The 18,602-nt window shown below is 41.2% G+C and overlaps 1 protein-coding gene across 1 annotated transcript; it reads right to left on the bottom strand.

Annotated features, from left to right (window-relative positions):
• Positions 1-1,302: 1,302 nt before the first annotated feature.
• Positions 1,303-17,191, bottom strand: acvr1ba (activin A receptor type 1Ba). Its single transcript, XM_044212185.1, has 9 exons — positions 16,982-17,191; positions 7,298-7,534; positions 6,899-7,159; positions 6,386-6,616; positions 5,907-6,074; positions 5,593-5,749; positions 4,656-4,780; positions 4,428-4,558; positions 1,303-3,806 (listed from the first exon to the last, which is right to left on the bottom strand). The coding sequence occupies exons 1-9, from the start codon at positions 17,043-17,045 to the stop codon at positions 3,681-3,683; spliced, it is 1,500 nt and encodes a 499-aa protein (XP_044068120.1). The 5' UTR covers positions 17,046-17,191; the 3' UTR covers positions 1,303-3,680.
• Positions 17,192-18,602: the final 1,411 nt, after the last annotated feature.

Here is an 18,602-nt window from a genome sequence, read left to right as displayed (position 1 = left end):
TAGTTTCAAAGAAATCTTAACTCAAGGTCCACCTAATTGATTTCTTGAGGAGCTTTCTGCCATATCTCATGGCCTTCGTCAGCGTATGCCGTTTTCCAGGTTGTCATGGATGGTTCTGTTGTCATCACGTGACCCAAGTATGGAAGTTCAGTCATAATAGGTCATCGTATATGGGTAGGAGAGCGTAACCCCGTGAAGCTGCTGAAGACCATGAGATGTAGCTGAAAGCTCTCAAAAAAATCTAGTAAGTGGACCATGAGTTAAGAATTTTACCAAAGCACTGACATTTAGTCTAGGTTCCAGGCTAAAATTGATCTGATTTTACACTCAAGGCAAAAGCAGGTGTTTTGCTTGCTGTTCATACTGACCATTCAGAGATTGCCTCCCAGTGGGCTTCCAATGACCGACACTGTAACTGAACAGTTTCTTTGGAAGCTATTCACTTGATTTGATTAATTCAGGTTGTTGAAGCCTCATTAACTTCAGAGAAACTTTGGAACATACAGTGTTTCGATGAAGTACTGTGGATTTTGTCCCCCATCAATTAGACTGGAAAGCGCATTAGTACGGGATCTCTTAAAAGGGAACTCCACCAATTTTACACGAGTCTGTTTACAGGTTTTGGAGTGTACTACTGCATGTGAAAAAAAGTTGTATGAAGCCTTTTGTGGCTCCAGCCATACATGCACGAAATCTGATAAATTGCCTCAGGTGACATCATTTGAGGCAATTTATCTTTGGTTGCGGCTGAAGACTACAAGTTTGAAAATGAAAAAAAAAAAAATCTGGGGGTGGGGAGCTTACCACAGATCTTGTAGCTTGCTCCTCATCTCTGCTTGAGGCTCGAGGTTACATGAGCCGCTACTAGCATAACACATCAGAATGTATGAATGAACTGTCAGCTACCAAGTGGGTAATGTAGGCACCAGTTTTGACAAGGAAGACGAATGTGTGGAATAAAAAATAAATATATAAATAAAAAGTTACATCCTTGGTTCTGCTACTTAAAATTGTTTTTTTTTTCCTTCTTCAAATTGTCCATGTGAGTACAATTATGTTGTAGAGCAATTCTCTTTTAATGGCCAGTATGAACAGGAGGAATAATTACAGAAAACAAAACCTGTTGTTTTAAGGCAGACTTCAAAATATGTGAATCTATTCTAATCTAATCTTAAATGCTAAACATTGGTTATTTCTTATGTTTTTTTTTTTTTTTAAACCCCTGTATGCATGTTAATTTTGTGACCGTACAATAACTGAAGCAGCAACTGACAATGAAAACACCACAGTTAAAGACACAGATAAGAAAAAGAGGAATTTAATGTATATCATCTATATACACTTTTCAACTAATTCTGAAAAGATTTGCACAACATGATTTTTGAAATCTTGAAGTATTACTTATGAACAGGATGTCTGATGGTCATATACCCATGGCAACAAACCAAACATGGACAGGAGTGTTTTGACAATTTTGGTTCAACTGACAGCAGTCATCTGTTTCCCATCCCAGCTCTCCTTCTCCGAATCAGCCTGCTGAACTTCTACCCATGTTAACAGTAGCAGCAACATTTCTGGGGTACACAGCCAACGACCCGAACAAAAAGAAATGAAAGAAAAACAACAGGTAGGAAGAGGGAAAGACCAGTCTTAAGTTCAACTACCTCAGTGCAGAGGACCCAGTGTTTGAGACAGCATGCAAAATGGATAATAACATGACACGTGGATTCTGGATCAAGTGATGACATAACTAACATTAACTAAAGTCCATGGGGACATAACAGTGCAGAGCCCAATGGTGACAAATGTCAGTGTAATACTTAGTTTCATAGTTTTGTCTGCAGACAGACTCGAAGCTGCAGACGACAAAGTAGAATGAAAACATGCAGTTTCACTTTACAGCATGTCAGTCTTTGAAGGTAAAACATCTCAACTACTTTTCATATCTAACCATATGTTCTCTGTGTGTGAACTGTCAGCAGCTGTCTTTGTTTCTGAAGAGCCACTGGCAGTATCAGAATTCAAGGTTACAAGATGCTCCTAAATATTCCAGTGTGTATGAGAAAGAGATGTCACCCCGGAGGACATATGTAGAAAGCAGATCTGCATTGCTGAGCTCGTGAAACAACTCAACAAGCAATTCCAACAATTATACAAAAAAAAAAAACAAAAAAAAACAAACAAAAAAAAAAAACACAGAAGTTGCAGCAAAATTATCTGGGATCAGTAGTACCACCAAATTGCCATGAGAGGAGCAAGTTTAAAAACAAATTCCAGCAGATGATACAGTCTATTTCCTGGCACAGTTAGAAACCATGCAGACAGATCAAACAACAGACTTCTGAAAGTACCATTCAAGCAAAATCACTGTTCAAATGTCACACTGGTGCTTATGGCATAAAAAAGGAAAAATGTTTTATATACAAATCATATGTACCCATCATCAGTAGTGTCTAATGTCAAAGTCAAAAGAAAACACCCATCATGATGTCTTTACACAAAACACAAAGATTTTTTTTTTTTTTTTCAAAAAACTGTATTTTTCATTGCCATTTCATACGCCTCTTATTTGCTCAGTGTGCATGATGTCATCGCCTGTCACCAACGGGGTTCTGGCTACATCCATATTTGCACTCTTGTATCTTATTAAACGAATGCAACAACCCCTTAATCTAAACGTCTGAAAGATGAAGACTTGGACTGAAACTAAAACGTTAATTTTCATATCAAGACTCTGGCTTGTCACATCTCATCTCACAGTGTTCATCAATATGAAATAAAGACTATCAACAAATAAATAAAAGTGAAACCATCCCAAACATTATCCCTGCCACATTTCAAACTAAACACCAGGACTGGACCACATCTGGTTTGTGATACCTGCAGGTCTCACATGTGATGAGGAAGCTACAGTTGAGTGCAATGAATTTTTGTTTGTAGGATATTCAAGTGAGGGATTAAAAAGTAAAATCTGGCTGTTCATGCTTAATTACCAAATGTCCCATTACTGGTTTTGTCTAATGAACTACAGCCTATACCACAGGACATCTTAGTGTCATAGAAACATGCTAGTAGTCCAGACACCTTTTACATACACGACTAGAAACAGTGCTTCAGCCTCTTTCCTCCACACACACACACACACACACACACACACGCACACACACAATGTTTCGTGGCCAACAGAATATGAAGTGTTATTCTTAAAAAACTTAAAAACCCACAACGTTCTTGACTCTTCTGGACAAGGTTAGTCCGTCATGGGACAGATTTCAAAGAGGTAAAAAAGATCAAACAAAAAATCCCATCACTGTACAATAATAATAATAATAATAATAATAATAATTCCTGCCATGGGAAATGAAAACAAAAAAAAAAAAAAGGTTGAGTTTGATGATATTAACAGTGGTAGCACTGTAGTGTTTGTGGCCCATGGGGGTCGAAGGGAACGGGGAGCAGACACGAGGGACAAAAGGGAGGCGGGGGGAGAGAAAAGTCGGGAGGGGAAGGGTGACTCTCAGTAGTTTTGGCTAAAAAGGTGAGGTAGGCCTCGTCACAACTTGGAGTGTGGCTTTAAAACTGGCAGGTTTTTCTTTTGCAGTCTGTCTTTAGTGTTTGTTTCCTATGGGAGTGCGGTCTGGCTGTGCGTCTCCAGCACGTCTTTTTCGCCGCCTGGCCACTCACATCTTGACATCCTCCTCCACGCTGAGCTGAGACAGAGTCTTCTTGATGCGCAGGGCCGTCAGTCTGGCTGCTCCATTGGTGTACCAGCACTCCCTCATGATCTTCCCCATCACACGCAGTGACTGCACAGGAAAGGGAACATAGCTCAGATTTACAAATCTAAAAACTGTATCTAAAATTGTAATCTAAAACATTTGATACCTACTATAAAAGCTGGCTGGTAATGACCTTCAATCAATAATGACAATCATAATTTGCCACTATTTAATCAAATAGAAGTATTCTAAATGTGTTGTGTATTGTTTTATAAATATTTCTTGTAAAATGCAGCCTGAAACATTATCTCCACTAAACTAAATCAGTTTCTGTCTATGAAAAAATGGATCCATCAGTGTCTAAGGGGACAGCTCTCAGAGAAAGGTTTTTACCAACATCAGGTAAATAAGGCCTGTGTGAAACATTGTATCATTACATTTTGAATGCTGAGCCCTTCACTGTCATGAATTAGAAACCTTTTCTAGGATATAGGGTAACTTAACTCAGACAATAAAATTCCTTTAATACTCCCCCACAACAATGATTTGGAAATCAGCAGTCCATATTCAAGTACTCAAGTCAGGACGTCCTGTACTGCCTGCAGTGATAACACCCAACTGCCTGCCTTTCTTTACAGCCACTGAATGTATTGTTAGAAAACCGTCAGTGCAGCTGTTGGTGTATAGTGTATATAGAGTGAGAAATACCTCGTAGCTCTGCCACCAGTTGGGCACATTAGGCCTCAGTTTCTGGTCACACACCACCTTCCTCATCTCCTCTATGGAAGGGTCAGAGGGCACGAGGTCGTAGTAGGGCAGCTGGTACTCCTCATGGATACCTGCAGTACACAATGGAGAAGCCTTCTTAGTCTGGTTTCATGCTCCTATACAGCATTAGATCCAGTCATTCACATCAGCTGCTGTTTGTGGTCTTACCTCCTGCATTGCAGCGACGCGCAATCTCCCAGTACACCAGGCCCAGCGCGTAAATGTCGGCACACTTGAAGGAATCAAAGTGTTTCATGTTGATGGTTTCGTCCAGGACTTCTGGAGCCATATACCTGGGGTGGACACGAAGGGCAGCAATGATTAATAGCACCAAATGAGAATTTTTATATGACAGAGTAAACCTTCAGGGTCAAAATCATAGACTTGTCAATGATCTTATTTAGTAAAATTCAAGGTTCAAGGAATCAAAATGGTAATGTTTGGGATAATACACGTCACTGGTCAAAAGGTCTTATTTTTTTAATGGCCACTATATCAACACAAACGAACATCTATCACTGGGTTTTGCTGAAAGGTCTGAAGAGCTCAGGCAAATACATCAATTTGGCTAAAATGTTTAAAAAACGAAAAGTCACACTTTTCAAAGCTATTTACTAATTTCACAGTAGTTTAATAAATAAATAAGTTTAATGTTATTTTCATAAACTTAAATTTTATAAAAAATGGATAAGGATAGCAATATTTTATTTGTCATTAACTTCCATAAAAAGACCAAAAGCAACAATGTTTGTGGCACTCAACACCAAGCCCATTGGGTCCTACTGAAGTGATGATGTGGGACTTATACTACAGTGTAACAAAGAAACATGTCAGACAGCGCAAGAGTGTGGCTCATTAATGTATTTTTAATAGTTTGTGGACACCATGGAGGTCTATGGCACAAAGGAATAAGCCCCAGCTTTGGCTACACAGACAATACTTGTTAGCAGGATCTATTCACTGCTGTTTTTGATCTTTTCATGGGATTTGTTGACAATAAGAAAAATATAGAAAGTTGCCAAACTTAGCCTTCAAAGACCTGCAAGATCCCTATTGAATATCTCCATTTGTGTGCTTATGAGTGAATGAGTATGGAAACATTTACCTCTTAGTGCCCACGCGCTGGTTCGGTGCTATATCGATTGTGTCTGTGATGGACTCATGGCGGACTGCCAGGCCGAGGTCAGCTATGGCACACATGCCGTTTTTCTTAACCAGGATATTTTTAGACTTGAGGTCGCGGTGAGCAATGCCAGGCTTACCTGCAGGAGAACCAATAACACATCATTACATTTGCATCATGAGCAGAACTAGCACATGCCTGCTGAAAGTAAACAACTATTGTGTGTACGTTCCTGCTGTGTTCATTTGTTTATTCATTGTATATTCGCTGCGTGTTAACATGACAGTTCATCTCACCCTGAGTGCCGAGGATCTCCATGTGTAGGTGTGCCAGGCCGCTGGCAGCTGACAGTGCCAGTTTGATCATGCCCTCGATGGTGACAGAGTAGCGGTTCAGGTAGTCAAAAAGAGAGCCGTACTCATGATAGTCTGACACCAGCCACAGCTGAGTCCATGTGCCATTGTCTGAAAGAGCATAAAACAAAAAGAGTCAGGGAACATTCAATTAACACATGCGAGTATATACATGGTATTAAATTTCACTCAATGGACAACTTGCTTAACCTAAAAACAGCTGTTCAAAAAAGAATTTCTAAACATCAACAAGTTAAATATGGATACCTTCTACCTATCTGCATCTAAGTACTTTGGCTTTCTTGTAATATAGGTGGTCTAGGAATTCACCTAAATGTTGCTTTGATTGTATGTTTTGGATAAATGCCTGAAATGTTCATGTGAATGGTCCAAGTCTCCACACAGCCTAAAAAAGACCTCACCTTTATTGTCTGCTGCAATGAATCCTAGGATGTTTTCGTGGCGCAGCATGATTGTCTGGTAGATCTCAGCCTCTCTGAACCAGGAGCGCTCCTCTCTGGATGAAAAGATTTTCACCGCCACATCTCCTCCCCTCCACCTCCCCCGCCACACCTCACCAAAGCGACCCTTTCCTATTATATCCTGCAGCACGATGGTCCTAGCCACTGTCCGCTGCACAAACAGCGGCAAACCTGCAGGGGGCAATAGAGAGACAAACAAAAAATTAGCCAGCATTCACTGTAGACTTGTTTTGTAGATGTGGATTGGTGGAAGTACCCTCAGCAGATTCTAGGTCAGGATCATTTTCACTAAGTGTTGTAGTTGAATAATCATTCATTTGGATATTCATAGAATGACAGAAGACTGCTGACAAGAAAGGACACATAGGTATTAAAGAAAATGTGTTTTCCAAAACCAAATTTTTCCCCCCCATTACATCAATACATCACATCGGGTAGGCAGCATGAACTGACCAGAGCCTGATCCGGAGGTGGACATGTCATAGATGAGGTCCTGCAGGGTCTTGTCCTTGGCCAAGTACAGATGGTCACAGGATGGGTCCTCTACCTCCAGCCTCTGCCTGTGGCTGTAGGCCCTCTGATGATACTGGAACAGGAACACGCCAACCATCAGTAGCACACAGAGAAGGAACACGGGCCCTGCAATGACCGCCACCAGCTCCACCGGCCCCCAGGAGCTTCCTGAGCCTGACCAGTCCCCCTCTTTTGTTGGGACTAGGAGAGCAAAAACAAAAAGAGCCAGAGAAGCAGAGGTGCTTACTTTAAATCTTACTTTAAATTACTTTAAATAAAGACTGCAACAGTGCCACTGTTGAACTGAAACCACTCTGATGTTTGATGACGGAGCCTCACCGGGGATTTTCAGGTCAATACTGTTGCAGTAATCTTCATAGCAGCAATGTGTGTTGAGCAGGCCTTCAGTGCTCAGACAGTAGAAAGGTTTCCCAGGGGGGATCAGGTTATCCCGCTTGATACAGATGCGTACGTGTTGCTCATTCCCCTGGATGAAGTATGTGGAGGCCATGCAGGCACCATCTGTCTCGCACTCATAGCCTGTCTTCTCACAGTTTGTGCAGTTACAACGTAGAGCTGCGGGAAAAGACACAGAATTAAGTAAATAATTTATCGGATAGAGCCATGCGGTGAAAAAAAAAGAAAAGAAAAAAGTATCTATTTGACTTCTCCATTTTGTCCAGCAGGGGGCAAGCTAATCCCACAGTTTGAAAAACATGTGTAAAGAGTGTTGTGTCCCATTCAGTTGTAGGCATTTTGTGACATGCAGCCACATAGCTTGAAGTTGAGCAGCATCAGCCAGACGGCCCCGATGGCCTTGAAATCAGATCCTTCACTGCAGATGAACCCAAACACGCAGGGTGGAGACGGACCTGCCCAATGGGACAGAGAAAGTGAAACCCAACAAGGGACAGGGCTCCTGCCAAATCCCCAATGCAGCATTCTACTCCATTCCTCTCCTCTGTCTTTCTCAGACTGACACACAGAGAGCTGCCACCGTTTAAGCTAATGAGACAGGCGTTTTATTAAAAACACAGCACACTCCTGTGCGGGGACCTATTAAAGCTGACACAATGGAACTCCTGCAACAACCATAAAAAAAAAAAAAAACTAAATAAAACTATGGTGGTCCATCTACACACTCAAATGAGGTCAGTGCCAGAAAGTCCGCACACATCTGCCACATCTATAACAGAACCAGAGTTGGTTGGGAAACCAAGAGAGCAAGACACTGCAAACTGATTAGATTTGGAGTCAAATGTGATTTTGAGTCATAGCACACATGCTTCTCATTTAGAGTAAGGTCAGCACAAAAGGCTTCTTCCAAGGTTTTCTACGACCAAACAGAGTGCAAAGCAGGACCAGGCAAGGCTAGATGGCTGTGGGACTAGTTTTCACATGGGAAAAACACAGGGAAGTGGCAAAGCTAAACTGAACCACTGTCAGTGATAAATGACGAACTGTCTCGCTGAAAACAGGGCCGTGAGTGAGGCGTGACAGGCCAAGAGCTGATCCTTGGTCAGAAAACAAAGGCTGAACCACTCAAGAATAACCCCTGTGGACTTAATGAAGACCCACCGTACCAACAACACAGGACACACAAAAGCAGAGAGGAATTTTAATCCTTATTCTCCTTCAAAAAATAAAAAGGCTCAGCATCAGTTGGACCACTGACAATGTCTGGCACAGAAGAAAGAAAAGATTTTAAGAGTGGCAAGTTTCCACTAATCCTCTGAGGGCTTCTTTGACCAGATGAGCTCACTGATCTTCCCTGTTTGTACCAAATTGGGTCTCTGTCAAAAAGGTGCCAGCAGATTTTAGCACATCCTTGAACCAACTGAGTTGTCACAGGATTAGGCTTTTATTCATAACAGTTCAGTTTGGAAATAAAAAGTCAAAATGACTGATAAACTGATTGCACCATCAGCATGTAGACCTAACATCCAAGTGGCCAAAACCACAAACCTCTGTGTCATAGGAGCGGTTTCTACTCAACTGGGAAGTTGCATTCTGTGTGGGAGCATTTTTTGCATGTAGCGTGTATGCTGATGTGTCTATGCTTGTCCACCTAGTGTTAACTGGTAATGTGTAAGCAGGGTTTCAGTAATATTTCTCATCTGTTCAGTGTTTGCGTGTGTGTCTTGCTTTCCAGGAGGTGAGCGGGAAAGTGGCAGGAACTCTTGGTGGAGTGTGTCCAAATTCACTACAGTTCGCATGCAGAAGGAATTTCCTGCAGATTACACAGAGGTGAAGCAGGCTGGGCCTGATAAAGAGAGAAAAACAAGCCCTGTGCCACATCACGCCAATTCGCAGCATTAATGGAGCAGTTAGTTTAGCCAAATAAAACAGATGACAGAAGTAATAGCTGTAGGTTAGAAAGATGGACAACGCTCAATATACATCAAACTCAGAAAACTTGAATCCCTCCTTCCATTAGGCTCCTCTTTTGTAAGCCTGATGTTTACTGATTCTCAGTGAAATAAAATCAATCTTGAGCTAGAGAGTCCAGACAGGAGCCATTTTGATCAATCCATCCTCAAAATAAGAGTGACATTTAAAAAAAACAAAAAAAAACAAAAACCCATATGTTTACAAGAAACAATTGTCCACTCCACGCTCACATAATAGCCAACTGTTGCAGGCTAGATTTAATGGCCTTCATTTCCCTCATAAGAAAAACTAGTTTTAAAAAAATTCTTCTTAGAACACACATATTGCACCATTACACAACTATAAATTAACAACAACAATCTGATAAGAACACCATGATCTGAAATGAACAGGCGCATCCATCATGGAGACTGTGTGTGGTAAGACAGATGGTGCACAGACATACAGACAGAAGCTCAGGAAGGAAACCAAACATGGCTGAAAACACACACATTCCCTTCTCAGATCTGCCATGGATGGTTTGTGGTCTACCAAGAGTTTAGTTCGTGGCAAGTCTTCCCCTTCGTTAAAGGCTACCTTGTGACCATACTATATGTAGACTGCTTCCACACAAACAAGCAACATTATGGGTGGCCAATATGGAGAAAATCTATGACAGAATGTAATTTTACATATTGATAGGAACCATTTTAGATAGATAAAATAATATATATGATAAATTCTAAATGAATGTCATGCAAGACAGGGCACTGGTATATAACTAAATCAAATAATGCCTATGAAAGAACTCCTGGCCCACTAGCATTTACCAAAATGCCATGTTGTTTGCACAGTGCTCTGCATATATCTTACTGGATTCAGAGCAGAAGTGTTACAAAGCTAGACTTGAAGGAATAATATCAAGCCTAAACACACATGGATCTGAGTAGAGGCCGGGTGTGTGTGGTTTTTGAGTGAACTCTGCTCTTGTACCCACATAATTGGTGGTCTTTACACTGGTCCTTTGTGTGGAGATTAAGACGACATGAGGAGGGATTGTACTGGCCCTGCACGAACAAAGAGCAGAGTGGAGTGGGGGAGCGCACTTCTGCGTGGAGCAGCAAAGGGGGGGGGGGGATGGGTGGCGCGCAGGGACAGGCCACGGATAACAGTAACAGACCCGATGTTTGGGGGCTGCCCTGGGCCAGACAGGATGGGGGCTGGTCCCAAATTGGGCAGGACAATATGGAGGGGAGGGGGCAGAGGGGGTAACGAGCGGGATTTACAGGGCCCCCCCAGCTGCCATTGAGGTCTGCTCAAGTGACCAGCTGCGACCGTCATTAAAACCCAGTCTAGACTTTGACTTACAGGAGGGAGTAAATAACAGAAAAAGGGAACAGCGGAGGAAAAATGGGAGAACACAGTGCAAAGAGCGATTCTTTAGAGCTGCTAATGTGTGAAGTTCCTATCATTCCGTTCATGTTGAGACAGGAAATGGCAGACACAGTGAGGAAGGGATTAATAAAACATTGTTGCCATAACCAGCGTCGCCTTAACTTGGACCCAACTAAAAACCACAGTATAGTCCCACTCCAAACAACTTTACACATTAACCTTGATGACCGCGTGTGTATGCACGTGTTGTTCAGACTTACTCGTGTGCAGCAACCCTGTCAAAACAGAGGTGAACTTTCTAGTATGGTATGATGATAAAAGTCTGTGGAAAATACTCTAAGTGTGCTTGGCGCAGGGCGGCGGGGTTACACAAACACAGTGGGTTTCTGGGGGCTAAGTGACGCAGACAGAGACAGTCGGTACGTGTGTGTATGGGGAGCAGAGCACCATTACCAAAATGCACTGGCTGAAATTAGATCCATACAGATACCAGACTGAGAGCTGATCAAGACAAGCAGACGCCACCAGACAGTGTGAGTGCAAAAGCAAACACACACACACACACACACACACACACACACACCACAACTATGTCCTAATCAATGCTAGGGGAAGGAGGAAAGTCATTACCTTTGTCTGCATCTCAGGGTCAGATTACTGATCTGATTCTAAAGTGAAGTATCTGAGGCTACGGCTGCTTCTACTATCTCTACCAACCACCCCCCCACTAGGCTACATCCCATCCTGTGTCTGTCCGTCTGTCTGCTGCCCTGGATGAGCCACAAAGTGTGAGCACAGGCTCACTTCGGACTTTATGTTGCTGCTCAAACTGGTCAACGTTGCCCAAGTACAAACGGAGGACAAATTAAAGAAAAAGCCTGAATAAAAGAGTGGAGAAACATCAAATGCAGATGCTTCCGTGCACCAGGGCTCACCGAATGGTTTGGTGAGTATGAAAATTATGTGAATAAAACGTTACAGCCTTTACAGTCACTAGATCTCAACCCAGTAGAACACCTATGGAAGATTTTGGACCAACGTGTAAGACAATGCTCTCCACCACCATAACCATACTTGCCAACCTTGAGACCTCAAAAATAGGGAGGATTTCAAAAGGGGGGGTAACAAAATAATAAGTACACTGCAACAGCATTTTTATGTTACATACTTTCATTTTACTTTTAATTCTCAGAAAAGAATACAGAATAATTTGCCCCTCTGGCATGAACTTGCGTGAATCTCTGGCATAAACTAATATTCATCAGTTTTCATTCATTCATTCCATTTATCTCGCCGTCTCTCACTCACTTGGGAGGACGATGCGTAAGCAGCTCTCTCTCGTGTTGTGATTGTATATTGCAAGAAACAGGTTGAGATAACGAAAAAAAAAAAAAAAAAGTGTGAAAATTTGTCATAAATCGAGGAAAATACGGGAGAATTGTGACCCCAGGAGGAAACAGGGAGAGGGCAATGAAAAACAGGAGTCTCCCAGGAAAATCGGGAGGGTTGGTAAGTATACCATAAGACCAAATTATATAATATAATAATGTAACAAAGAGTTTCCCTTCGAGGATCAATAAAGTATTTCTGATAAACTTTCACTTCAAAATCTATTTAGTGATGTCTGTGTCTCTGATGCTATATGTCCTTTTGTTATGTCTGGCTAGGTTTGTTTTTCTTTATCTGCTGTACTCAGGTCTCTCTAGCAAAAGAGATCTTGATTTCAATGAGATTACCTGATTAAATAAAAAGGTTGTATATATAAATGAGGGAATATCTTGTGGAGGAATGGTGTTCATCCCTCCAATAGAGTTCCACAGACTTCACACGAAGCACTGAAGCTGTTCTGGTGGCCTGACTCCATAATAAGACACTTGATGTTGGTTTTTCCTTTAATTTGTCACCATTCTGTATATTGCAGTACTGTGAGACAATGCATCTGCCATGTGACTTGAGCTTAAAAACCTTTCTGAGTATTAGCAGACCAGAGACTTACTAATTTTTCTGTCTTTCTACAACTGCTGAAAATGCAGCAGCTGTGCTGTGGCAATAGTTACAACTGGATATCAAACCTCAACACTGTTTTGGTACAGACAAGTAAAAATAGGGTTTTAAAGAAAAACCCTTACATTTCTCAACATAAGTGATCAAAAAAAGAAAGTATAATTTAGTAACAGTGCTGAAACTCTAGTGTTATATCGGCATTAGTATAGAAAATGTTCAAACAATACCCATCTCTATCTACAGTGTAGGATAACTCCATATTGTAAGCTATCGTCTTTTACTAGAATCACATTTTACGACATTGATTTTTTGGTGATGTGTACTTTCATTGTCTACATCACCAACAGAAACCAGATAGAATTAGAATATTTCACAAAATACAACTGACAAGAAATCAGGAATACCATTTTAAATCAAGAACTTTATATTGTAGATAATGATGCCCTGCTGTTCAATATGGAAAAACAAAAAAATATGATAATCTAATGTTATTTTGTATACATGCGTAATCAGATATTATGACACCAAACAACTTCATTTGGTTATGATCATCAAATAGTCTTGCCCTAATGCTATGTTGATGTAGGAAATACACAGGGACAGCAACAAAAAGGGTTCTACCACATTAATATTGAACTCATACACTCTTCATAAAATTACATTTACTACTCAAAAAACTTTGCATATTGAAGTTTATTGCAAGGATGATTGCTTAACTGCCAAGTGAAACACACTCAGGTTCTGTTTAAGCTAAGGTCACCGAGGAGGCTCAAGAAAGGTAAGAGGTAGAGGTTTAAAATTGTACTTCAAGAACTATTATAGATAATATACACTTGCACTGTATTCCCTAAGCAAACTATTTCTTACTAACTGCCCTACTCTGGATCACACCAATCAAAGCAAATCATTGTCAGGGAAGTATTGGAGAAAACTTGACAAGTAGACTGCACACCTTCCAGCACAAAATGACGAGGCAGAGCAGGTCTAATCTACATTCCAACAGCAGCCAAAAAACAAAAACAAATCAAACACCTCTACAAAGAGACATGTAATGGAGGACGAGTGTCAGGTTTAGCCCTATAGACATGAACTCAAATAGCTACTGGGTCTGTCTGGGTGTACTGTGACAATAACAACTCCCTGCCTCCAAGTACATTTAAGGTATGCCACAAAAAGCTGATGTCATATACACATATACTACAAAACCCCCTAAACAAAGACAAAGTGTTCAGAGTAAATTAACAAGCATGGAGAAGTGGGCAACCAAAGGTGAAATTGCTGGCTCTGCGGTGGTAGTAATCCCTTGTGGTCCAACATTGGTAATGGCGGAGCTGGGTCAGTCAGAGGCTACGCTGTCTGCTGTAGCAATTAGGACTCTGTGCCTCCAGGCCAACGGAGGTCATTAACGACACTGGTCATTATGGGGGGAAAACTAGACCACCCCAGACCTGACCTGACCCTGACTGGCTCAGTGCCACATTATAGAAAATATATGTTGGTAAACAGAGATTTCTGAAAAAAAAAAAAAAAAAAAAGAGGAAGTGTCTGGCCTAGGGAGTAACCTGATTATTTTATTTATTTATTTATTTTTTTTTTTTTTTAAAGAGAGGACATGCACCTTTATTTGATCATAATTTTGCTGCAGGGATCAGACAGCCAAAACACCTATCTAGAACAGGCCTCGACAACTGCTACACATTTTCAAAGAAAAAACAAACAAACAAAAAAAAAACCCCAACTTTCTCCTTTTTAAGCTTAAGCCAGCTTAAAATACTGTCCAAACTCTCTTCTCTTTACAAATACACACCTTTGAACCCAATAAGTTTCAACCTTTCTCCGCACATTCCCTTGGCTCTGATCTAACAGGCAGGTGTACACATGTTCCAATCTGACTAGCTCATGCTTCCTACACCTGAACTCCTTCACATCAAATTTGACATTAAACAGCACCTGTAGCAGAGTTTAGCTCTGTACAGGCAGTTCCCTGAACAAGTTGAGAAGTAGGGACTTTTCTGTTTCCTATTGCCCCGTCTTTGATTTTACACAGAGGCACATCGGGGAATGACAAGACTCTGGCATAGTCTTGATAGTATGTGGAAGGGCTACTAAACGTACGTGCAGAGTTCAAGAGATTGCAGGAGCTCATCTAACCAAAGGCCTTCCTTTAACCGAGGGGAATAAAACACAGCCAATGCTAAAGCTTACTTCAGCACCCCATGGTGGCAGTGAGTAAGTGAAAGCAGGAGTGGGACCACAGATAACAAAGTACAGATTAAATTCTGATAAAGCACCAGGCCTTTTATATGACAAGAGATAGAGAATGGAGAGGGAGGGAGGAAAAGAGAAAGAGAGGGACGCACCCTACCTCACGGCAGTGTGGTTGACAGTGCCCATATCACATTGCTATTGTGTTCAATGCAACCGGGCAGACTGCGTCACACAGGCATGTAATGCCCATAACACCAGTGACTCCTAATCCTTATGAAGTCAACAACACGTGACAGATTCATCAAACCTGTGAGTAAAGAGTTTTCTCACAAAAACACACTACACTCACCACAGGCCTGGATTCTGCTCTAGTGTAGCTACTTTCAGGTTTGTCTGGTTTTAGCCCTTGCATGGTGTAATCCATTATATGGTGTGAAACCATGGCTCCAGACAGACTTGTGGGCCCCTTACACAACAGACCCCGCCAGCTGGACAAACCCATCATCACCCCCATGTCTGCTCAGGCCACACACCCACCCCCACTTTCCCCTCACACATCACTGTTAATGTTGGAGTAACCCAGTCAAACAAACTGACCACTCAGGTGTGATAATTTTCCTAGCATGCCTTATATGAACTGATCAAACTGGGTGTACTGCACTCTTAACTAAACTAAGCAGGGGAGGAATATTAATTTGATTGCTGGAAGGATGACTCAACTGTTTAAAGCACAACATACTCTTTAATAGATGACAATGCAGTCAGGATATTTATTCTGGCACACAGAGTGGAATTTTGGCTTTTTATTACTTAGTTTATCTGTTCAGTGACAAGTTGCAACAAGATAAGACAGTCCCAAAATGCAGAGATCACAGGAAGAGCTAAAATAAATAAAAAGGGGGGTTGTGTAATCCATGCTTGTGTCTCAAATGAAAATCGAATCAATCCTAATGTAAAAGTGGGGTGTTTGGAGCAAATTCTAAGATGAGTAGACATGCTGCAGCGGCAAACACCCACATGTTTAGTGCAACATATGCCCATTTGAGGCTGTGGTATGGAGCTGGGTATCAGCTGCTCCAGCAGACGGGGAGGATTCAGACTGAAGAAGCCCCATAACTGGCGTCTCAAAAGGCCCCACTTGCTACATTTCCATCACAATGAACCCAGACTTCAACTCTGACTTCTGTCTGGGATGGCTGAATGCACGGCTGTTGTCACCCTATGCCAGCATTCACTTTCTGCTGGAGGCCACTAAGCAGCCTTTTCACTCCTTACAAATGGACACCAATGGAAGGGCTCCCAGTGTTTACTCTTAAAAAAAAAAAAAAAAAAAAAAAAAAAACACAATTTCATGCACAAAGTAGGTTAGGCCTTCATTCAGGGACTCCTTTCTGCACTGCCCAGCGTGGAAACCAGTGCACATAACATGTGACGAACTGTAACCGACCACATTGCACACGTTTAACCAGTCTGCTATCATTACAGAGCGTTGTATTCAAGCAATACAGTGATAAGCAGTCACAAGCCAACAAGAGATTGTTTTGTAAATATGTTAGCATAACAGCGACAGATAACTTCAACATCAGCAGCAGACTGTAGATTATTATTCGCCACTTGGTGAGCCCATACGCCATAATAAAACAATTTTAATTAAGTCTCGTAGCTCACAGCCGAAGCACAATTATCGACAATATTCAACTTTAAACAGTTCATTATCCAGTTAGCTAGCCAACGTTAGCTGGCGCCTCGAAACAAACAGCCCCACCATGTTGGTGTTATGGTTTAGCTACTTGCTCCATGTTCAGTAACGACATTAACACGTCGGGTTTTGTCAGTCGATACAAATCACAATCAACCACAAACAAACAAGAAGCATGACTTTTGGTTCGGACAAACAGCAACCGGGGTTTAGAGGTCGGCGCTAGCTAGATACGGTTAGCCAAATCCCTGATACAGAGCGCCATGACGATGAGCGACAACAGGCGATGCCCAGTCCAGGAAAACACATCGAGACAAAAGCCGGAGAGGTGCTCAGTTGAAACTTACCGTTACCGACAGCCACTAACCCGAACAGGGCCAGCAACGTTAGGGCAATTCGTTTTAGAGCCATTTCTTCAGAATTCCCATCTCTCCGCGATGAAATGCGACCGAAGTGTGTCGTTATCAACACGACCAGACCTGAAACACAACCACAGTCCGACCACACACACCACACCGCCAAATACTAGCCAGTCAGCTTGGCGAGTGACGTGTTTAAAGGGGTGTGTGTGTGTGTGTGTGTGTGTGTGTGTGTGTGTGTATTCTTCATGTTCTTATATCCCGGTGGGGACTTTAACCTGAATGCACACTAATCCATGGGAACTTGTTTCACCGTGTGGACAAAAATTGAGGTCCCCATGGATAGAGACTGCTTTTTGAGGGTTAAGACTTGGTATTAGGGTACAGGTTACACTTAGGTTAAGGTTAGGGTTAGGGTAAGGATTAAGGTTAGGGTAAGGGGCTAGAGAAAGCAATTTGTCAATGACTGTCCCCCACGGGGATAGTGAAACAAACATCTCTGTATGTGTGTGCATGTTTAAAGGGGAGGGCTGCTTGCTGCAAGTCCCCTTCTGCCACCGAGGTCAGGGCTGTGAGTTGTAAATAAAAAGCTGGGTGAATTACAATCTTCCAGTCTCACATTATCAAAAAACAGAGTGAGCACTATCAACGCAAAATATGTGTATCTTTTGTGAATAATGACTACATCTCTACATTATCAGTTCACTTTATATGTCTGTGGTATGACTTTTATTATGTTATGTATAAAAATGTATGTCAGAATAAAATGCTGGTAAATATAGTGCAGATGGGGTTATATTCAATGCAATTTTTATGTTGCATTTTCTATGTAGCTTTTCTCTACAGTTATTTTATGAGCATTTATATCTTCTGTAATCAGCATTGGTTACAATGGGAGCACTGTGTTTTCCATGATTTTATGGATGAATAAATTGAACCTATAACCTTGAATGAGGTCATTACTTAAGATATTGCATTTGGTGAATGATCTATTTGAAACAAAAATGTATTCAAGGAGCAAACTGGGTCTGACTGGCCATCTTCCACTGTTATTATTATTATTTGCCTATTGAAAATGTAAAATCATAAAATGTCCCATTTCATGACAAAAGAGAAAACATATGTTGGAAAAGGTAAAAGATCTGATTACATCTTTGTTGTCATTGCTCCTTCAAAATATGTACCCACGGATTTAATTATTGAAAGTCAGTCAGTATTTTATTAGAAAAAACAGCAAATTATGACTACTTTTCTACATTCAGTTTACTTTCTGTGACTATACTATGATTTTTATGTACTAAAGATTATGTCAGACTAAATATGTTGGGTTTCGATTAGTTTTGGCATGACTTGATTTATTTTATTATTACTTAAGACCATGCTTTTGGTGACTGATCCATTTGAAACAAAAACATGTATTCAGCGAACAAACTGGGTCTAAATGGCAACCTTCCACTGTTATTATTACTGAAAATGTAAAAACAGAAAATGTCTCTTTTCATGCCATAAGAAATGTGTTTCTCTCATAAAGATAATGTTTCAAAAATGGAGAAAACAGTGAAAATAAGATATTTTAGTTGTTTTTCCTTCAAAATTTTTTAATATAATT

Source organism: Siniperca chuatsi, linkage group LG10 (genome assembly GCF_020085105.1).
Source record: "Siniperca chuatsi isolate FFG_IHB_CAS linkage group LG10, ASM2008510v1, whole genome shotgun sequence".
Lineage (NCBI taxonomy): Eukaryota > Metazoa > Chordata > Actinopteri > Centrarchiformes > Sinipercidae > Siniperca > Siniperca chuatsi.
Note: the sequence above shows the minus strand (reverse complement) of the source record. Positions and strands in the feature narration are given on the sequence as shown.

Coding starts and splice junctions, on each gene's coding strand:
- acvr1ba (XM_044212185.1), bottom strand. CDS start 17,045: ATGGCTCTAAAACGAATTGCCCTAACGTTGCTGGCCCTGTTCGGGTTA. Junction 7,160..7,297: donor TATTGACCTGAAAATCCCCG/GTGAGGCTCCGT, acceptor TTGCTCTCCTAG/TCCCAACAAAAGAGGGGGAC. Junction 6,075..6,385: donor CATTGCAGCAGACAATAAAG/GTGAGGTCTTTT, acceptor ATGCTCTTTCAG/ACAATGGCACATGGACTCAG.